Source organism: Carcharodon carcharias, chromosome 3 (genome assembly GCF_017639515.1).
Source record: "Carcharodon carcharias isolate sCarCar2 chromosome 3, sCarCar2.pri, whole genome shotgun sequence".
Classification (NCBI taxonomy): domain Eukaryota; kingdom Metazoa; phylum Chordata; class Chondrichthyes; order Lamniformes; family Lamnidae; genus Carcharodon; species Carcharodon carcharias.
In genome coordinates, this window is record NC_054469.1 from 227,988,373 (window position 1) to 228,011,697 (window position 23,325).

The 23,325-nt window shown below is 42.8% G+C and overlaps 1 protein-coding gene across 1 annotated transcript in view; it reads right to left on the reverse strand.

Moving 5' to 3' along the window:
* LOC121276094 (myosin VIIA and Rab interacting protein) overlaps positions 1–23,325 on the reverse strand; it is a 382,543-nt gene that overhangs the window by 67,898 nt on the left and 291,320 nt on the right. The window contains exons 5-7 of the mRNA XM_041184031.1: positions 19,979–20,076; positions 17,262–17,342; positions 16,601–16,750 (exon numbers count right to left, since the gene is read on the reverse strand). Coding sequence (XP_041039965.1) covers positions 16,601–16,750; positions 17,262–17,342; positions 19,979–20,076 — 329 coding nt within the window. The remainder of the gene's footprint in view (positions 1–16,600; positions 16,751–17,261; positions 17,343–19,978; positions 20,077–23,325) is intronic.

The following is a 23,325-nucleotide window of genomic DNA, read 5'->3' on the forward strand; positions in this document are numbered from 1 at the left end:
TCTCCACCCATCCCCCCCACCATTCCCATTGATTTCAATTTTACTGGGGCTCCTTGAAGCCACACTCAGTAAAATGCTGCCTCAATGTCAAGGGCAGTCATTTTCATCTTACTTCTGGTATTAGTGATGAACCTTTAGCTTCTGGAAAAAGCCTGTATTTTCTTTTGTGAAGGTCCCCTTAAATCTAAAGTGAAACTACAGAATATTTGGGAAAGGGGGTTAACTGGACTTCTTGGGTATGACATCATTTCAGAGAAGTGAAACTCTGATTGTGGTTGGTATGGGTATGAAAGTTAAAAAGGGCTAATAAGGGGAAGTGTCAGGATTCAGCCTATTATGCTGCGGCAGGTTCAGTTGCAGAACACAGAATTCATGTGAGGAGAAGCAAGCGAAGCTCTCGATGAAAAAGTCAGTTTCCTGTTTGGCAGTAAGAAGAAAAACAGAATTTCAGAAGCTCTTGGAGAAGCCATGTACCAGGGAGCTAAAAGGGACTAAATTCTAAAGTGGCACAAATAGCTCAGACGTGCAAAAGAGCTGAGAGTTTGTATCTGAGGCCTAGCTCATGAATCAGGTATTGTTGATTGATTGGTTGACAAGGAACTTTGGAAAACTACAGCATCAGGACTGATGTAACCCGAATGAGATGGGGTTCAGAGATGTGCAGCTTCTGATAACTGTATGCAGGGACAACGGGTGGAACATGGCTGCTGGTGAACGCAACTCGAAGGCCGAAATGATTGAGTGGGAAAGTGAGAGGGCCTATATACTAGAGGCAGAGTTAGATAACTTTTAAACTGCATGTGGTGCCACATGTGTGTGGGGAGTGATGTGGGTGCTTGTGGTTTTGTAAGATGTAGCCTAATTGTATTGACTACAGTGAAATTTACCCTTTTAATTAAAGTACCGTTTGCCTGCTAATCAATGTTTTGAAGTATGTTGCTTTTGGTTTGATTGTTTCAGTCAAAATTGTAAAAAGTAAAATCTTGTCCAACAGTTTTCTATCCATTGGCATCGAGAGGATGCCTTCCTTTTAAAAAGTTATCATCAGTCTCCACGAGGATCCTAACACTTTCAGCTTTTCTATCCAGGTTTGGATCAAGGCTGTAATGAGGCCAGGAGCCGAGCGGCTCTGGCAACGTAAGGAGAACCTGTTTCTGCTGGAAGGAGGTTTGGTAATCAGGCGATGCAAATTTAAAATAATTGGCAAAAGAACAAGAGGGGAGATGAGGAACGATATTTTGGCACAGTGAGTTCTAATGAGTGCGCTGCCTGAAAGTGCAGTGGAAGCACATTCAATAGTAACTTTGAAAAGGGAATTTGATAAATGCTTGAGACCAAAACATATTTATGGTTATTAGGAAAGAGCAGGGGAGGGGGACTGATTTGGACTGGACTCAAATATTGAGTTCACCAATTTTAGATCATAACTTCCGCCTGCAATTTGTCTTGTTTCTTTCTTTATTCCTTTATGTTGCATTCAGACAGCTGCTATCCAGCCACTCACTCTTCATCTGGACACATCTTTTGTTTCTTTATTTTACCCCTTACTGCAAAACCTTTTGTTATTTAATCTCCCCTGGGCTCTGCCCATGTGCAGTGATGATTGTATTGGATGGCGGAGTAGGCTCGATAGGCCACATGGTCCACTCCTGTTTCTCTTTTTTATGTTCCACCTCATCACAGATCTTCCCTTTTGTTCTTTCACACCCTCTTTGTTTTCACTTGCTCAAAACCTATTACATTTTTATTTCTCCTCAGTTCTGAGGAAGGGTCATTATTGACCCAAAATGATAACTCTGTTCCTCTCCACGGATACTGCCTGAGCTGCCGAGTATTTCCACTATTTTCTGTTCTTTGTTTCAGGCTAACCTGCAGTTCTTTCATCGGCACGATGGGTGAATTACCTCTTTCTGTGCTGTGCAATTCCTGACATTGACTTTTTAATGCTCTTCCTGTTCAGTTTTTGTAACATTTTATTGCTAGACCTAAAAAATGTTTTGTCCCCTGCAAATGCCCTCATGTGCCATGTGATGCCATATTTGAGAAGATAGGTTTCAAATCTGTGTCCAACCCTCCACCTATTGCTGTTCTGCAATAGTCAGTCAGCAGCGTACGAGAGCACATATGAATGGGTTGGCCAGCCCTACATCTGTGTATTCTTCTCCCCAACAGAGAAACATCTAATTTCCACACAGTGCTCCCGAATGGACAATGCTTGGATGAAATTGAAAAATCATGAGGAATAACTGAACCCATATTCTATCACTCAAGGCCCCAGCACCACTACAGCAATTGCATAACGATAAATTGATCCAGAATTTCCTTGGAGGTTTCCGTGGATTCTTGCAGTGCCCACGCCCATTGCATACAGGGCCTTTGGTGTTGAGGTAGCAGGAATGAGAGTGTGGACTCCAGACACTGGACATTTCTGCTTCCTGGACTCAGAATGTCCCTGGTCTGTTACAGGGAGGGGAGAAGAAAGATAGTATGTTGAGAGAGATGGGGCATTTTAACCTCCAGATAGGCACCCGTCTCCCCATTAAACCAAAACAATGGCTCCCTTACACGGGTAGCTGAAGGGGAGAAGGATGGGGTCTCGAAAGGTAGACTGTGTCCCCCTCACCACCTCCCACCCACCCCACCACCATGGCACCAGATGTTTCAGCCACTTGGGTCAGGCATCTACTGGAAAGTCTAGCACCTGTTGGCTGGTGGCCTCCAGGGTCAGCCCGAGTGAACACCAGCAGATGCAATCCTGAATTTACCGCAGGAATTGCGATCTGCAGATTTTGGGCCCATGTGCATTAGAATGCAACAATTCAGCAACATTTGCATTGCTAGTATAACTCAGGGAATTACAGAGAGGCTTATAGCTTTACAATGTGAAACCATCACCGGGAGGTCAGTTCACCCTAGTCTGAGTTTGCACCGAGAGCTGTATAACTCAATGCATGAGCGAGTGACGCATTTCTTTCAGCATTCACTGCCAATCTATATTGTAACCCAGCAAAGAGTTTATTTCAAGAATGTGCACACTGCCTCTGAACAGTTTATTTAACAGAGCTTGCAGTCACATTGCCCCACAGATTCGCAGTGAATAGAGTGGAAACACTTTGGCAAAAAGAACCCCATGATTTGAATCACAGAATAATATAGCGCAGGAGTGCAGTGACCACACACAATATTACAAAGCAAGAACAAAGACCTGATTACACCGAACATTACAACATTCCGAGAGATGAGGTGATAGCGCCCACAAGTAAACAAAAAGAAACAAAATCAATAATTGAGCCATTCAGAATACAACTTTGCTTGCGCCAAGTACCTACCGAACACAACAATTTATAAAGCAACAAATAAACACCCTTTGCAATAACCTTTCAGCTGCAGGGAAGCTACGACATTGCGCATCATCTAAATAATGCAGGGGATGAGGGTGAGTCTCTGATGAATGCTTCTGTTGGACAGAACAGGAGCTTCTGACAGCCATGTTCCCCTGACGAAGGTGTATTTGAAATGCTCTGTGCATAATAATTACAGAAAAGGGCATCTACTTGCATGGGAGGATGCACGGCACTGTCAACAAAACTCAGTAGCACACATTAAAAAACACTCTGCATTCCATTGCTGCTTCATACTATAGATTCATTTAGCAGAAATCTGTTGTTTTGGCTCAACAAAATAAGTAGGAGATGTGGGTTGACACCACAATATGGTGGTTCAACAACTCAAAGTTGAGGAGGAACATGAGTTACATGTTTGTGGCAGTTCATTGGTTTGGCGATTCATTGACATGGTGCTGGGTTTACAGACATAAACAGGCACCTAGGCTTTCAACATGGCTGAAGGCATGTGTGTGCACACATTTCACACTGGAAATGTCCCATCCGCCATATTGGTAAAGACTCCAAGGTCCAGGCCCATGTCTTAAATAAGCATCAGAAAACTTAACACTAGTTTGAGGCAACTTTCCAGAAAATGGGTTGCCCTGGTAGCAGCAGGCACTGAACTGGTTGCATTCAAGATAGCTTGGCCTAATGCGGCCTAACCAGCGGTCATTAAAGGAAATGTTGACGGACGTCAACAAAAAGGTTAAGTTTTTTTAAAAAGAAATGCTTACATGAATGTGGAATCAGGAGGGGCAAGAATTGTCCCTCCTGGCTTCACAACAATCCCAAAGATCATTGACGACAACCCCTTCCTTCCTGTTTGCTTTGCTACCCTCCAAGCTCCTGACTGAGGATGGCTGCTAGGCAGGCAGTCAACCCATCGTTTTTCACCTGGAACTGTCAAGTTGCCTCTGGGCTGCCAACCATCTTGCTGCCAATATGCTGATGAAGCCTGAGGTCTCTTGGGCTCGTAGTGCATATTGCCCATTTCAGGCCTGAAAACGGGGCTAAGTGAACATCCTCCACATAAAACAACACTCAGCTGATTTGTGAGCCTGGTATTCATGGGTGGTTCTTACATCTCCATTACTTGTTACTGATTGCAAAAAGAATTCCAAACTTATACAAATAAATCTTTTCACAATCTCACTTTACAGTGAACAGCTTTCGCCACAGTAACACTCCATTCGATAATGCATACTGGTAGCTGCAAACACATAATAAGACACTATTGGTTCAGTTAATAGCTCTTTCACCTCTGAGTTAGGGGGTCAGTGGTCTGCCCTGTCTTTGGTCAAAGATGTCAGCTTCATGTAGGAGCTTCGGGGGAAATTGAGAGGGAGAGGTGATGATGGGGTGGGGGAGTGGGTAGTTGGGAAGAGGTTGTGGGTGTGGTGGGTGGGAGGCTGAGGGAGGGAATTCCAAAGTGTGAGACCTAGGTGACTGAGAACGTGGCCAATACTGGGGGAGTGCTGGGAAGAGGGGTGAACAAGAAGTTGGAGAGAGGGGAGTGGAGATGGGAGGGGAGTGGAGATGGGAGGGGAGTGGAGATGGGAGGGGAGTGGAGATGAGAGGGGAGTGGAGATGAGAGGGGAGTGGAGATGGGAGGGAAGTGGAGATGGGAGGGGAGTGGATATGGAAGGGGAGTGGAGATGGGAGGGGAGGGGAGACGAACTGGAGGATGTTAAATGAAAGAATGAAAATTTTAAACTTGAGGGATTGGGAAACTAACAACCAATGTAGGTGAGCAAAGATGGATGTGAGAAATGAACAGCCCTTGGTGAGGGATATTTTACAGGTAGCAAGGTTTTGGATGTACTGAAGTTCATGGAAGGTGGAGGGAGTGAAGATGAGGAAGGGAGCAGTGGAGTAATCAAGTATGGGAGTGGCAAATGTAAGAATAAGGGTATCAGTGGTAAATGGGCTGAGGTAGGGTTGGAGCCGGGCAAGTTACTGAGATGGAAGTAAACAGTCTTTGTGATGGAGATCATCCAGGTTCAATCTAATTAAAATAAATGTGCTTTCAGGTTAGTTCTGCACTTTTTGGATCACTACCATCCTAGTCCTGTCTGAACACAGAGATGAAGAAGCTTTCATTAATTATAAGCATCTTTGTCATAATCTTCTTGCTGTCTTTTGCTACCTGACTGCCTTATTATCACAAACAAAAACTGCCTTTGAAGACTTTATTGCAGCATATCGCTGGGAAATTTTTCTCAAGCTATAATTAAGATTAACAGTCAGGCTCTGAACTTTAAACCTGGAAGCTGGTTAACAGGAGCTACCTAGCAGTGGCAGTTATCTGTCAATCAATTGAAAGTGGTTGTCTGAATAGGCGTTAATAGCTGTAGCAGGAAAATGACTTACAATTTGCATCTTGGGTGTGAATCACCAGCCCTCTATAAAAGCACACAGGTTTTGCAGCCACACAGAGTGGTGACATGTGGACTGAGTGTGATGAGGAACAGGTGATAATTTAGTGCAGATGGGAATTCAGTGTAGGAAGGTGCTGCTTTTTATGCCTTTTTTTTCAAACCTCCAGTAACTGGTGAATGTTCAAAGGCATTAATTAGGTGAGCAGGTAGTTGATTGATTGGTGTGTTTTAAGATTTTTAACCCTCTAAATGGGGGCAGCAATTTAAACCAGTTCTGGAGAGATATAAGCATTGTATCAAATTGATAGCTTAATTAGTTAAACTACTTAATATAACTACAGATAATAGTTGAGTGATATATTTCTAATCTTGAAACCTAATTAGTTAAATTAAACATAATAAAGCTAGCAGGGCAGGGAGGAGATGTGTTGCAGCTGTAACACGTGGGAGCTGGTGGACGCCTGTATGATCCACGGCAGCCACAACTGCAATAAGTGTCTGAAGCTCAGGGAACCTTGGCTTAGAGTTGATGAGCTGAAGTCCAACACGGTGATGCATCAAGGGAGGGGGGGAAGTTACCTTGCCACTTTGTTTAAGGAGGCAGTTACATCCTTTAGGCTAGGCGCTTCTGATTTGGTCCATTGTCAGGGACAGGAGGGTGTGAGGCAGGTATGGGGACCCAGAAGGTAGCAAAGTAGGAGCCTCATACCCTGGAATTGTCCAACAAGGATCTTGCAGTTTGTTTGGGTGAGAGAAGGGACTGCAGGGTGGATGAGCAAACTGACGATGGAATTGTGGTTTAGGGAGCCATTCAAGTTGGAGGAATAAAAAAGAATATAGCTGTAGTATCAGACAGTGTAGTTAGGGGGATATATATGGTCCTCTGCAGCCGAGACTCTGAGTCCTGAAGGCTGTGTTGCCCACCTGGTGCCAGGGATAAGAACATCTTCTCCTACCTGGAGAGGAAATTGGAGTGAGAGGGAAAGAATCCAGTTTTCATGGGTCACGTGGATATCAATGACTTAGGCCTAAGGAAGCAGTTCTTCTGGGGGGCGTATAAGCAGCTAGGGCTACATTAAAAAACAGAACCATAAAGGTAATAACCTCTGGATTACTACTTGAGCCATGTGCAAATTGGCATAGGACAAATTAGATCAGAGAATTAAATGCGTGGCTCATGGGGCACCACTAAGTATTGATGAAAGAGAGAGCTGTACTACTGGGAAGATCTTCATCTGAACTGCGCTGGGAGAAGTGGTAGCCCTGATAACAAAACATGTCAAAATGGACATTAGTGAGAAAGGATCTTGACTCAGAAAACCAGGAAGCTGAATCAATATGGGTGGAGATTAGGAATAGAGAGTCAGAACCACTGGTGGGAGTGGTTTATAAGCCCCCTTGCAGGAGTTATACCATTATAGAAAGCATTAAACAAGAAGTTAATGGAGCTTGTAACAAAGGCAAAGTTGGGGGACACTTTAATCTTCATACACACCGGACCAATCAAATTGGCTAAGGTGGTCTGGAAGATAAATTTGTAGAATGCTTTTGTGGCAGTTTCTTGCAGCAATGTGTTGTGGGACCAACTAGAGGTAAAACTGTTTTAGATTTAGTACTGTGAAATAAGGTAGAGTGTTATAGTAAAGGATCCACCAGGAAATAGTGATCATAATACAATTGAAGTCCACAATAAGTTTGAAAACAAAATACTGCAATCACAAACAAGAATCTTAAACTTAAATTAAGCCAGTTACATAGGTATAAGGAGGATTAAAGTTGATTGGGTAAATAGACTAAAAGGTATGGTGGTAAATAAACAGTGGGAAACATCTAAAGAAACAATTTAAAATGTTCAAAAAAAATATTCCATTGAAAAATAAAAACTCGGTAAGAAAGATCCAACTGTAGGTTTCTAGGGAGGTTAAAGATAGTATTAGATTAAAAGAAGAGCCTTATAATGTTGCAAAGATTAGTAGTAAGTCTGAGGACTGGGAGTGTTTTAGAAACCAGCAAACAGCCACCAAAAAGCCGATCAAAAGGGAAAAAATGACAGCAAACTAGCCAGGGTTATAAAATAAATATATAAAAGGAAGAGTTTAACTACAGTAAACATTGGTCTCTTAGAAGCAGAGGTAGGGAAATGATCATGGTAAATGAGGAAATGGCAGAGACATTGGACAAATATTCGGTGTCTGTCTTCACAGCAGAAGACACAAGTTACATACCAGAAATAGAGGGTAACCTAGGGCCTAATAAGTGTATGGAAATAAAGGTAATTAATATCAGCAGAGAAAATGTGCTGGAGAAGCTCAAGGGACTTAAATCTTACAAACCTCCAGGTTCCAAGCCTTACATCCTAGGGTTCTAAAAGAAATGGTGCAAACATAGTTGGTATACTGGCTATGATTTTCCAGAATTCTCTAGATTCTGGATTAGTCCCAGCAGATTGGAAGTTAGCAAATGTAGCACTGCTATTCAGGAGGGAGAGAGAAAACAGAGAGCTACAGACCAGTTAGCCTGACATCAGTCATCAGGAGAATGTTTGAATCTATTATTAAGGAAGTCTTGACATATACTTAGAAAAGCATAGAATGATTAGGACAAGTCAACATGGTTTTATGAAAGGGAAAACATGTTTGACAAATTTATTAGAGACTTTTGAAGATCTAGTAGGGTAGATAAAGGGGAACCAGCAGATGTAGTATACTTGGATTTCCAAATGGCATTCAATAAGGTGCCATGCCAAAGTAAGGGCTTATGGAGTTGGGGGTGATGTATTAGCATGAATAGGGGGTTGGTTAATGGACAGGAAGCAGAGAATAGGGACAAATGGTGCATTTTCAAGTTGGCAAGCTGTGACTAGTTTGTTTTTGTCTTCGGACATTGATATGGTTTTAAGCCAGGCCCACTGGGCTAAGATAAGGAGCAGGTGCTTGAGCTGATTTTGTCTTTTCTCTTCTCTTTAAAGGATTTATAACATTTGACAGTGTTAGGGTTCCATATCTCCAAAAACTGTATGCTTCTTAAAACATTGGAAGTACATTATTATTTGGACACTCTCCTGAGGTTTTTTCTAAAAGGTTACAAGTTCACTTTGGTCTGTTTGCAATCTGCTTTGTCTAAGAAATCACATGACTTCAGGCAAGTGACCAGCAAGACACCTGGGGAGATGAGTTATTTTGTTTATTTGAGTTAAAATTTTAAAAAAATCTGCTGTTGACAAACTGTGGGCTACTGCTGATTGGCTTAAAAATACCTGGCCTGGGAGAAGCTCTATCTGAACATATTTTTTGAATTGTGTGTGTGTCTTGGGAGCAAATTTTGAAGGAAGATTCTCTCTCCCTATATTGCCTGCGGGCCAGAGTGGGTATTCACCTTCAGCCAGAAAATCCTCATCTCAGTATAACTTGTCTGTATTTGAAAGCTTGCAAGGCTGCGACAAGCAAGAGTTAACAAAGACAAAAGTTTCCACTGAAGATCCTTTGGAAAGGACTTCCAAACAACTCGTGACCACAAGCAGGAGCACCAAAGTGACAGCAGCAAGACCTTTTTGAACTTTATCCCTTTTCATCAAATGTCCCCTTACACCATCCTCCGTAGAGATCTTATTTGTCTTCTCCTTTGTTTTGTGTGTGTGTGTGTGTGTTGGGGTTTTAAAAGGGATAAATCATTACCCTTTGGACCACAAATTGTACATTAACCAGTTTTGTAACTTGTATTAAAAAAAGTTTTGTTTCATAATAATTCGATTATTTTGAGTTTATTGAAAGAAGCCTGGTTAAAGCCTCTTTTATTCTGGATCTAGCAGTTGTGAAGGTAAATAACTGGCCATTTTGGTGAGTGGTTTAAACATTTACATTTATGATGCAACCTGTGGAATAGTGGGGTGAGAGAAACTGCAGACTCCTCCCATCCCGGTCATAACAACAGGATATCTGGGAGAGAAATGACCGAAATAATAATGATGACGAAGGCTTCATTCGTGTTATCTCCCAATAGGTAGCCTGATCCGGTTACAGTCACTGCCATGAAGGCTGGCAGTAATTGGGTTACCCGGGGAGATTGGAGAAACTTGAGCTCTTCACTCTTGAAAGGAGTATGTTAAATATTAAGCATTGGAGAGAAGATAAATCTCGAGCACCACATCGAACGATATCTTCAGATTGCTACATGGTGGAGTTGGTTTAAAGTTGGAAAAAAGTATAAGGTCTGATGTTGGGAAGTCGTACCTCACACAGTGATGAATGGAATTCCAGATGGGATGGTGAAGGCAAAGTCATTGAAATAATTTAAAACAACGTTGGATGGTATTATAGGATGACTGGTTATTTCTAAGATAGGTCAAATGGTTGTCCTCATCCATGTTTACCTTCTGATTCTGTGGAGAGTGGGAATATTGGGAACTGACTGATGGAAAAGTAACAGGACTTGTCCAGTAGGTGGCAACATCGCTCAAACAAAACTGAAAATTCTAGAACACTGACTTGCCAGGAAATAAGGCAACATTTCTCTAAGGTGTAAGAGTTAAGATTCATTCTAGTTTCAGCCACAAACTCTGGAATTCCCTACCTAAACATCCCCGCCTCTCTACCTCTCCCTCCTCCTTTAAGATGCTCTGTAAAACCTATTGCTAAGACCACGCTTTTGCTTCTTCTGATGCAAGGTCATTGATCTTAAATGTTAACACTGTTTATCTCTCTACAGATACTGCCAGACATGCTGAATGTTTCCACCATTTTCTGCTTTTATTCCAGCATCTTCAGTATTTTGTTAATATCTTCTTATATTGTTCAACGTTGTTTGATAACCCTCCTGCAAAGCACCTTGGGACGTTTCACTATGTTAAAGGCACTATATAAATGCCACTTGTTGCTGTCTTGCATTCTAGGCTTTCTCTAATACAGCTGCATGCCTTTACTGTTCATTTTGCCAAATCATTACACATGATTACAGAGAATGTACAGTGCCATTTGGCTCAATTGGTCCAGAGATTCTACAAGTGAGTAACAAGCTTTGTTATTTTTCTTCTCCCAGATGTTTATCCCCTTCAATAAAGGACAACATTCCATTTGCCTTAATTGCTTGCTGTACGTGCATGCTAACTTTGTGTAAATCATGCAAGAGGATACCCAGATCCTCCTTTACTGCAGCATTCGGCAGTCTCTCTCCACTTAAATAACATTCCGCTTTTCTATTCTTCCCACCAATGTGGACAACCTCAAATGTTCCCACATTATACTTGATTTGCCAAATTTTTAAGGTAATAAGATGAATATGAATGAGCAAGCTGCCCAGCAGTCCAACAGGAATCACTAGATACCGGCCAGGAGCAGGAACCTGGCATTGATTTCTTCCCCTTCCTCGCCCCTCAACCCCTGCCAGTCCAGTGCCGTTGAGCTGAATTATGGTGCTCCCGATGCCTTCTCAGCTGAGATCAACATTAACCCATCGTCACGGGAGCTGACGTCACAAACCATAAGATTCGCTGGTCAACAGCCAGACATCCAAGTGTGTTCCGCCTTCCTGTGTAACTCTGGTTATTCCACCTTTATGGTCACAGCTCAGTAGCAACGCTCTGGCCTCGGAGTCAGAAGGCTGTGTGGTCAACTCCCATTTCAGAGACTTGAGCGCATACGCTAAGCTGGCGTCTTATTGCGGTACTGAGGGAGAACTGCACTGTCAGAGATGCTGTCGTTTCAATGTGCCGTTAAACTGATTTCTCGCCTGTCATTTGAAATTCCATGGCACTACTTCAAAGGACAGCAGGGTGATTCTACTCAGTGTCTTGGCCAACGTTTATCCCTCAAGTAACATCGTTAAAAACAAATTATTTCGCCATTATCACATTGCCGTTTATTGGAGTTTTCTGTGTATAAATTGGCTACCATGTTTCCTACATTACAGTAACTGCACTTCGAAAGCACTTCATTGGTTGGAAAGCGCTTTGGGAATGCCCTGAAGTCATGCAAGGTGCTACAAAAATGCAAGTGCTTTGTTTCCCTTGAGCATATGTCTGCTGTTCTAGTTTTGGTCCAGAGTTAATATGGTATAGCATGCCAAAGCATGATTTATAGCTCCTGTGCAATCTGAACTATATTATTTGTTTTCTGACTACATGACTTGGTTCATCCCTGTGGCACTAAGTTAAAAACTTAACATTTGGTTTAGCTCCATTTCTGGCATGCCAGTGAAGCTCTAGTGCAGCCATGCATCTTCAGCTACATTCACTGAATGTTATACATGCTCTGGAGGCTGAAAGCGGACCTCGGTTTTCATTTTCACATCGAGTATCTAACTTTCTCGAAATAAAGATGCAGCCATGCCAAAGGTTTGCCATTAAAGATTTGTGGTAGTTCATGAATATTCTATTGGACCAGAAATATAGAAGCAAATGTAATTATAGATAACGGCAACTGGGAATAGCAAAGAGCTAAGGGGTGCCTTCTTTGTAAATTACTTTTGCTTACCTTCCGGCCAAAACCCCAGCTGTTGGCCTTACACCTCACCTCACGCTGATGAATGTAAAGATAACATGTGCTGTATCAACATAAATGAGCAATTGCTGTCGTTACATGGAATTACATTGAGCCCAGCACACAGAAACAGGCCATTCGACCCAACTTGTCTATGCCGGTGTTTACACTTCACGTGAGCCTCCTCCCACTCCTGCTCATCTCATCCCAACAGCATATCCTTCTATTCCTTTCTTTCTCAAGATTATCCAGCTTCCTCTTAAATGCATCATTGTAACTCTTGCTGACAACTGGAAAGGTGTCAGAAAGAGTGGCGCGTGCGCACTCGATCCACACTGCGGGTCGCTGGCCATTGCGCAACTCTTCTTGATGCCTCTCCGGTTGGAGGCAGGAGTTCAGAATATGGGGCTCAAGTAAGTTTGTTTTGCGCTCCATCCGGTTCCCGCAAGTTACCAATTTTTACATCTTCCACTAACTTCTTGATTATACCCCCTACATTTAAGTCCAAATCATTTATGTACACCACAAACAGCAAGAGCTTCAGCACCGAGCCCTGCAGAACCCCACTGGAAACAGACTTCCAGTCACAGAAACATCCCTCTACCATCACCCTCTGCTTCCTGCCTCTCAGCCAATGTTGGATCCAATGTGCCACTTTGCCTTGGATCCCATGGGTTCTTACTTTCTTGACCAGTCTGCCATGAGGGACCTTATCAAAAGCCTTGCTAAAGTCCATGTAGACCACATCAAATGCATCACCCTCATCAACACTCCTGGTTACCTCCTCAAAAAATTTGACCAAATTGGTCAAACATGGCCTTCCCTTAACAAATCCACGCTGACTAATCCTGATTAATCTGTGTTTTTCCAAGTGCAGATATATTCTGTCCCTCAGAATTTCTTCTAGTAACTTCCCAACCACTAAGGTTAGACTGACTGGCCTTTAATTTCCTGGTCTTTCCCTTCCTCCCTTTTTTAAATAATGGGACAATGTTAGCAGTCCTCCAGTCCTCTGGCACCTTACATGTGGCCAGAGAGGATTTGAAAATTACTGCCAGGACGCCTGGTATCTCTTCCCTTACCTCCCTCAACAGCCTGGGATACATCTCATCCAGGCCAGGTCTCCTAAAGGAGATGTATCCCAGGTACATCTACACTCCTCAGATCCGTGTGAAAATTCTAATCCTTGTGAACGTATCCCCAGCGAGAACTGCTCCTGCTACACCTGGACCCTCACCCTCCCACCCTACCACATCCCACTGCCTCCTCTCTCAGTCACTGTACCCTCAGTTTGTCCTACAAGATTCTAGCATTAACAGCACTGACCCCTCCCTCTGAACAACTTCCGCAGCCCCCATGCTCCCAACCCCCAACGTTCCTGGTCACCACCCCCACCTCCCTCAAGCCTTCCTGGTCACCCCGTGACTTCCAGCAAACCCCCCCCCGCCCTCCCCTCCAGGTTGTCTCCTCAGTGCGCATCAAGCCTGGGGTGGTGCGGTCCTTCGGTGCTCTAGGTTGGGGGTAAATGCTCTTAACTCGTCCGGCATGTGCGCACCAGGTTTCTCTGGTTGTGAATCGGACCAGCGTGAATTCCCGCTGGCGGGAGCACAAGATGTGCCGGGGGAGGGCGGGGTGGACGATTCCAGTCTGTTGGTATTTGAATTAACATGCGTCACACGGAAATCTGGTTCCTGACGAGCTTGAGTGGGAACAGCGACCCGCCATTAATCTGCCACGATAGTCAACACACAAGTTCTCGCTATCACTTCTCGCCGATGGAAAACTGATATTTTTAATTTCGGCTTATTCCCCGCCCCCACCTGCATCCAGGAGGGGGATGATTCTGCCCTCTGACACTGACAGTAACTGCAACTGGGCATGTGCAGCAAGTGCCCCCCCTACTGTTGCAGCACAAATAAACGGCCAAAATGCACTTAAGCTATTTGCCTCCACTGCTCCTTATGGTAGCACGCTTCCCATTCTTATTACCCTTTGGGTAAACAAGTTACTCCTGAATTTCCTATTGAAGTTATTAGTGACCATCTTTCATTTATATCCTCTAGTTTTCCACAAGTGGAAACATTTTCTCCATGTCTACATTATTATTTTAAAGGTCTCTGTCAGATCAACCCTCAGCCTTCTCCTTTCTAAAGAAAAGAGTTTTTTCTGATAGGCTTATCCCCATTTCTGGTATCACCCTTGTAAATCTTATTTTTACATCTTCTCCTGTGCCTCCATATTTTTTTCTAATACATAAGAACATACGACATTGGAGTAGAAGTAGGTCATTCGAGGTCCCTCGAGCCTGTTCCGCCATTCAAAAGATCAAGGCTGATTGGAGTCCAGAACTGTGTGCAGTACTCCAAGCTGATCTAACCAAGGTTCAAAACGGTCTAACATTTGTAAGAAGTGATTGGCAAATCTTTGAACATTTGTTGACTGATGTATGACACAATAATATAAGTCACATCAAAGCATATCAGCCTGGAACTTCCTGGAAGGGTTTTGCAAGCCTGTGGTGTAAATTCGGCATTGTGCTGTTTTAACCATCGAAATTTGCACAAAACTGATTCACACCAGTTTGACACTGAGACACTGCTATCATCCTCCATTGCTCGAGTCACTTCCGAGGTGTGTCTGCCAAAACCTTCAGCTGCTCACTCACATAACCCCCAATGCAAAAGACAAAATCACATCAGTTCCCTGGCATTAGGTGAATATTACTATGGCGTAGATTTACACCCAAATATTTAGGGCTAACACGGCCTCAAGTTGCCTGATATTAGAGTGAGTAAGATTTCTGGAGTTTGATAGTGGTTTGCTTTGTGAGATCTGTAGTAATCTTAAGCAAAGTGCTGTCAGTCTTAATCACCTGAACCTTTTTGGGTCATTCACACCTCCCCACCACACATTCGATCAGAAGTCTAAGCAGCTGAAATGGCACAATGCAATGGGTATGCGCTAGTTCAGCACTGTAATGGAAGAAGAGTAGAGGTAACAAAGTCACTTGCACAGCAATGCACTATCCTCAAAACTGAAACTATATGTGGTAGAGGTGATTCTAACTAATTCAGAATTTCACAGGGTTAACAATGACCTTTTCACACTAGTGGTGATACTGCCCAAATTGGCATCATGGTGAAGGTGTGCACGTTAACTATTTGTTACTGGACACAGCAATGGAAACGCTATCCCTTCAAATTCCACTTAGAAATGAGAGGCTCCGGAAGTAAGTTTCTCTCCAGTGGGCCCTGGTGGTAAAATGTTAAGGGTCACAACTGGACAACTGTGAGTTCAAACCCAGATAGAATGGAGGCTCAAATTTCCTCCCCTTCGGTACATTAGCTTTGGTGGCTTTTGCCAGACCATTGAATGCTGCAGTGCTTTTGCTAAAAAGTATCAGGGTGCTCAGTTTCACACTCCACACATGTGAGTTTCCTCATTCCATAAAACAAAGTCAGCGCAATAGCAACACAGGCACACGCAATCCTTACTGCCTGGCGAGTAACTGGGCAACATACGGTGGCACTGCATTGCTTCACCCTGGTTTTTAACGTAGGTAAATGAACGCTTCAGGAAATCTCGGTGTTCCAAGTCCCTGTTGGCAAGATCCAGTAGAAACTGGAGAAAACTGTTTTAAATGTAATCTGGGAAATTCAGGACCAACGTTACATGACGGAACTGCGATTTAAAAAAGGCTCCTGTCTATCTCGCTTTCCCCTCATAGACAAATATTTGCTAAGCATTTTTGCATTAAAACAGTGTTTTGTTAAACACTAGTGATGATGTTTGGGCTATCTGCTGGAAACCCATGTACAATCAGATTTCTGGTGCTAACAGCAAATACAATGTTCAGCTCTTCCATTTTGACCTTTCTGTTCTTCTGGAGGTTTTGTGGCTTCAGTGGTTAGTGTCCCTATCTCAGAGCTGGAAGTGCTGGGTTCAGGTCCCACTCCAGGACTTGCTGCCCACGAGGCAACCAAACCGTTTGATAATCACTCTGCTCATTCTTCCAACACGCCCATGGCAGGCGATAAGAGTGGGAGAGAACCCCCAAAGGAAAACCCAGTAAAACTTGTCCAAGCTGGTCTTGTGCGTTTAAAATAGAACTCCGGTATTACTGGTGCCAATATTACTGGATTTTTACTGGGATTTGAAAGTTTTGAGCTGGTTTCTCATCCTGACAACAGGCCTTGCCACTCTGTCAGTATACTGCGGAAAGCCCTCATGACATGGTATAAGGAGGTCTACATCCCATATCAATGGAAATACCCAGAGAAGAAGTCTTCTACATAAAGTCAGCTGTCCTTCACATTGGTTGCAACTGGAAAGCTGAAAAGAGAGATAATTCTCTTCAACTCACCCACAGATTTGATATCCTTCTGCAGCTCTCATGAGAAGGGAGGGCATTTTCTTTTGTGGAAGCTGGATAGATTGAGGCTCTGGTTTGTAAGTGTGGCTGCCCGGGTTCAGAGTCGGTCAGTCTGCTCAGAGACTTCTTCCTCTTTATCACCTGCAATGAATGGAAGAGGAGGTGGGGGGATGGTGTTCGCATCAGTAGTTTCTCAATGTACAAAAAAAAAACGATTGACAATATTTCAGTGCAGCTATAACAAAATGTTTCCTTTTTTGGACTGAAACCTGTGAAGTGAATAGTTTTGCCGCTGCAAAGTGGGAAACCAGTGTTGTTACAAACTACCAATATTAAATACAATCAAGTTGCACATAGTACTGAGTCCTTTGGCCAGGCTAGAATCAGAACAGCATCCCTTACAGCAACAGTGGGAGGTTCTCCACTTCACACAAGGGTCGTTTTTGTAGCCTATATCATACTAGTAATTTTTGATCACAAGATCAGGTTACAAAGGACCACACTGAGATTCTTCAATGTCTGTTGACAGTGATTTAGTTCTTGGGGGTCCTTTGGGATATATAATACTATAACATATTAACAGATACTGCACATGTCTTGCTTTGTACTGGAATAATAATTCATGCAACACTTCAGTGCGAAACACACAGACCTTCTGCATTATAGTTGTAGCAAGTTCTTCAATCAGTTCCTCCTTGTGCTCTTGTAAATAATGCCTCTCGTTCTGCTTTTCCTGAAAACAGGCATAAAGGACATCATTGCATTTGAAGCAGTTCAGAGAAAGTTATTCGACTGATTCCTGAGATGAAGGGTTTATCTTATGAGGAGAGGTTGGACAGGTTGGGCCTGTACCCATTGCAGTTTTGAAGAACGGGAGGTGATCTTATTGAAACAAAGATCCTGAGAGGACTTGACAGGGCGGATACTGAAAGGATGCCTCCACTTATGGAAGAGACCAGAACTAGGGGACACAGTTTCAAAATAAGGGATTTCCATTTAAGATGGAAATGAGGAGAATTTTTTTTCTCAGAGGGTTGTGAGTCTGTGCAGCTCTCTTCCCCGGATAGCAGTAGAGGCGGTCATTGAATATTTTTGAGGCAGAGATAGATAAATCCTTGACTAACAAGGGAGTCAAAGGATATCGGGGGTAGGCAGGAACGTGGCATTGATGCCATAATCAGGTCAGCTGTGATCTTATTGAAGGGTGGAGCAGGCTCGACGGGGTCAAATGGCCCATTCTTCCTTCTAATTTGTATGTTCGTATGTAGACAGAGTGCTACATTACCTGCAGAACACAAAAGGAACATCGATAACACGAGAGACAAGCTGTCCTGAAAACCTGCACTGGGGTGGGGAGAGGGCGTGGGTTCATTGCAATGCATTTCACCCACAGCTTCTCTGGCTGACCCCACCAAAGTTCATGGGGTCAGAGGGAGGAGGTCATGAGGAGTGGACCGTCATAATTGGCCAGCCTTGGAGTGAGGGAATGCGGGGTTTGGGGGAGGAGCGGAAGGTTGCTAACCTCACTAGCGGAAAGGAATACTGGCAGGGCCCAGCAACCCACCGTGTTGGGGACACTTGTCATATTTCAAAAGAAATTTCTTCCCTGGCATTGTGGATTAAAATACTAAAACTTGACAGTCACAATTTAATAGTTTACTAGGATGGCCTGCACATAACTTCATAAAATATATTTAGGTAATTTTCTTTGAGGATAAAAGGTATAACATTTCACAAAGCCTGATAAGGATAAACAACCACCGCTGATGATGCAGTACAGTCTGACAGGTGTTTCTCGATAGTACTTTGAAGACATTTGTACTTCATTGGATGTAGGCCCAACTTGTTGCAGCTTTCCTCATGAGGAACTGATTGAGTGAACCGTCTCCGAACTGCTTCTGTTGCAGTGGTTGGATTATCCTGGCCAATTTTATCCTGTCCTGCACAGGGTCAGCTAACTCAATCAAGGGTGAAAACATTCAGGTCTGATTGGTTCGTTTACATACTGTCTTTACTAAGAGAGCCATCGGCAGAGTTACTTTTTTATTACAAATATAAAGTAAATACCACTGAGTTTGTGAAGACAGTGTGGTGTGTAGGCAAGACAAGAGATACTAAATTGGCCTCCTGTTGTGTACTCTGAGCAATTTATTTCCTAATGATTGCAAAAGAAAAAAAAGCTGACGGACTGCAAAATGGCCTACGATTCACTTTTGGTCATTTTAAATTGCTGATCAAGACAAGTTTCGACCTTTTAATTCTGCCTGGCTCTCTGTCGATGGCACAGCAGGCACTGATCTACACACTGTTCATGAACAGTGACACTCATGATGAAGGGTTCATGATTTTGCCATTATCATGAATAAGGGTGTAATGCTGAGTGTACAGTTGAATGTTGTAGATGACCATGCTGGGTGGCTGCAGTAGGAAGAAACATTTTGCACCTATTTGTAAGGGAATGAAGAATTGGCGTACTCACACTTTTCCAAGTGTTGAAGTTAACCAGAATCACAATTTGATCTGTGAGGATCTGCCCCGTCCATTGTGAAATTGTGGGTGATAAGTTTCACCTAGTTTTGTACAGGGATCTCAGCATAATCCGGGCATCATCAGGAACTTTAAACTGTAGCTGATTTACAGCCAAAACTACTTGCGTTTGTATTTTCTACAGTCTTTTACGCTTGTTCAAGGTTAATTTCGCCCGCATCGTGTGCCGCCAACAAAACTGACCACGCCCCCAGATCGAAATTGTGAGATTTCGCCAATTACGCTGGTTTGGGAAGGCTCTTTAAATTGCACTCATTTTCTTAGGTGTGCAAGAGCAAATAGACAATTTTAAAACCGGTTCCTGTCGAATAATACTTAACTTACTAAGAAACTAACTAGCCTACAGGAGTGCAACTATGAAATGGTTCAGTATCGTTTTTAAAAAAAATAATTTTCATTGATTTTAAATCAGGTTACTCACAGGTGGAGGACTAGACACTCAAATTACAAGTGCTTATTTTTGGTGATAAACCCATTTTCAGCCATATTCATAAAATTGCATCAGTTTAACATTCTTAATTACTTATTCATGGAAAGAAGAGGAAATAAGCAATCATGTTCTATTACGCTGCCTGATTGCACTGGTTCATGAAAGATTTCACCTTTGTATTTATGCAAATATATATTGGCAGAAATGTGACGTGTGACCTAACCAACCCAATTTTAACCCCTTCTGGCTGCAAATTCCTGACTCTGCCCCAAGTAGAAGCTCTGCCTGTTGGTGCACAAATGGTTGGACAAAGATGAATACGAATCAATTTGCCAGAAGGGTTTCAAGGAAGCGTTCCCAATTCCTTCAATGTCACTGATCCAGGAACTTACCAAACTGTCACTGAAGGATTCTGCTTTGGTAATAGCCTCTTCCACTGCTTCTTCTGCCACCCGCAGAGCCACAGCTAGAGTTTCAGTGATTGTGTGACCTTTAACACAGGATGAGAGATCAAGCTTCACACTGCTCATGCAACGTTAAGCAACATCAGAATACACCAGCTTTGTTTTTTGCCTTAAACCCTAGCATGTATGTGCTAGATAACCCCTGGACATCCAGGGGTTCAAAGTGTTACATTTCAAGATTAAAATGAAATTTAAATAGTTCAAAATTCTGTGATCAATTAGCACTTTGCTGTTTTTTTAACTTCTTTTGCTCCTTATTTTAAAATAAGCATAGAGATATCTTCACTTTCAATGTTATTGGACAAGACAACCTATACAAGTGGTCTTCTTACCCTTGGTCCAGACAGCAGTTCTGCTCCTTTCTTTTTATATTCGTTCATGGGATGTGGACATCTTATTCAGATGGCTTTTTTTTTATATAAAAGAGTCAACCACACTGCTGTGGGCCTGGAGTCACATATAGGTCAGATTTGCTTCCCAGAGGGCTTTTTACCACAATCAATTCATGGTCACCATCAGGCTTTTAATTCCAGATTTTTATTGGATTCAAATTTCATGATCTGCTGTGGTGGGATTTGAACCTGGGTCCCCTGAGTATTACCCTCAGTCTCTGGATTACTAGTCCAGTGACAATACCATTATGCCACCACCTCCCTGGTGCACAATGTCTTTCAAATGGGACTGCGGACTTGGTGGAAGTCACCTTTGCCGCGTTCCCTATTCCCCATTCCTTAAAATGAATGGTCAGAGAGGGAGGAAGGCCACAAACTGGGCTCACTGTTCTGCAAGCCCAACTCTCCAACCCATGCTCCAGTCAAGTGGGAATCTGAGTTGGCAACCAAATCTTTTAAAACAATTGGGAAAGGAGATCATGAGGCACACTGGAGATGCACAGCTTCTGTGCACCAGGAGCGACGAAGCAGAAGATCGCCGTTATAATCTGCCAAGGGTTGTGCAACACAATTCATATTAAATAACAACGAGCTTTCTATACTTCAAATGCCAACAAGATTCTCTCCGAATTGATAAGCAAACATAGCAAGGTTGTGCAAGTCTCTTTAAACCCTTTATCCGTGCATCCAATTCAATTTATTTTCCAATACAGTGATTCTTGTACTTTGAGTTTTTATCCAACACATTTGTTTGCTCTGACACCATGAAGAAGCACTGTTATGAGTCCATTATGGATAAGATCAGAGAAACTAACTCAATGGACTTGTCCCCACAGAACAATGACTCAAAGCCCAGGCAAATTACTTTTCCACTGATGACAGGAAAGCTCAATTTCTAAATCACATCTTAAAGGTTTAAAAACATAGGATTCACTCTGACCAGTGAATCGACCAATCGAGCTGACACATGCCTGTATCAAATCTTTGGCTGTGAGAATTCCCCCAAGTCACAAGTTCAACCCCACCTTTGTTTCTCCGGGGTCCTGTTTTGAGCTCAATCTCAAATTATGTAGGTCCAAGGAGAGCGTTGATAGTAGGTGGGGTGGGGGTACTGTCTGATCTTCGGACTCAAAACATTTCAAATATTATTACTGTCACCTTGCACTGAGCAAATGGTGTCCATTTGGAAAACTGCACTATATTACAGGATATTAAAAAGCTGGGGTATATGGAGCTGATTATATGATAACTATTTGGCACCAGGACATGACACAGAGTAAACTAACATTTTTTTCCGTTGTACGCTATGGTCTCACTTGTTCGCTGTTTGAATATAGCACAAAGAGAAAATACAGGAAGAAGGAAAGCTTCCCCGTGTTCTCCACTCACAGCATCAAGTCAATTTGCAGGTATAATTCCACACCATTTATAACTTTCAGCATTTTAAATACCTCACTCATGATCTGACTCAGTTTTCTCTTATCTGTTGTGGGGGGGTGGGGGGGTGCATAGTAATGTCACTGGACCAGTAATCCAGCAGCCCAGACCCTGCCCACCAGCACAGCTGGTGGAATTGGAATTCAATTAATAAATCTGGAATTGAAAAGCTAGTCTCAGTATTGATGACCTTGAAACCATTGTCAATTGTGGTAAAAACCCACCTGGTTCATTTTAAGGAAGGAAATCTGCCGTCCTTACCCGGTCTGGCCTACGTGTGGCTCCAGACCCGCAGCAATGTGGCTGACTCTTAACTGCCCCTCCCAAATGTTGTGGCAAGTCTCTCAGTTTAAGGGGAATTAGGGATGGGAAACAAATGCTGGCCACATCCCATGAAAGAATAAAATAAATATGTTTAGCTCTACAAGGCTCTTCTTTTAAACTGAGAGCCCATTAATCACTTTTCTTTTTCACCGATCTCTATCTTCAAAAGCCAATGATGTTGAAGTGCTCAAAATTGGACACAATTTTCAAAAATGTAAAATTGGTGCACCACACTAAGGGCGCAAGAACATGCTCAGGGGGATAGACAAAGCCATCCAGCCCACTTTGTTACTTAGGTTCCATCTCGCGATTCAAAATAAAAAACTATTCTCCTACCTCCCAGCTTAAATCTTTCAAGTTGTTACTGATCCCTGCCGGATTTACTGCTGAATATCTAAATTTATAGCCCCTAGTTTTGACTCCCCCGCTCCCCCAACCCACAAATGGAAAGGTCTCCTCTGCATCTACCCTTTCACACCCTAATCTTGATCTTAAAGACCTCAATTAAGTCACTCCTCAACCTTCTCTATTCTACAGTAAAGAGCTCCTAGCCCGCTCGGCCTTTCCTCTTGTGCCTGTCTTCTCAGCAATGGAGACAACCTTGTGATTTTTTTCTGTACTTTCTCTAGTGCCTTGAGAACCTTTTAAAATATGGAGGCCACCTGCTGTGCATAGTTCTGTAGACAGTCATTATTTCTATATTTTAAAAAAATGTCCCTTCTTAACTTTCTGTACAGCAGTGGAATAGCCCCCAGAATTTTAAAACACTCCTCATAACTATGGTTTCTTGCTGGCGAGTCTATGTTTTACATCCTCTATGGTATTAATGACTTATCCATTACGCATCCATTACTGCACACTGACTCTGGCTTTAGCGTAACCAATTCTTTTGCATAAATTCAAAAGTTATTTTCTACTTTCCCAATCTATGTCCCTATCTAGAAAACTGAATGATATTGCTTTCTTTATGGTTTTATCTACTTACACTTTCAAGGGATTATATATTTGAAGCCCTTCATTCATCTTTGCCCTCCAGTGACTTTCTATTAAGTCTACAGTTTATCTTTTTCTCTTCATACTGAATTACACTTGTCGCCTGTCTGCCCCTTCCATGAACATGTC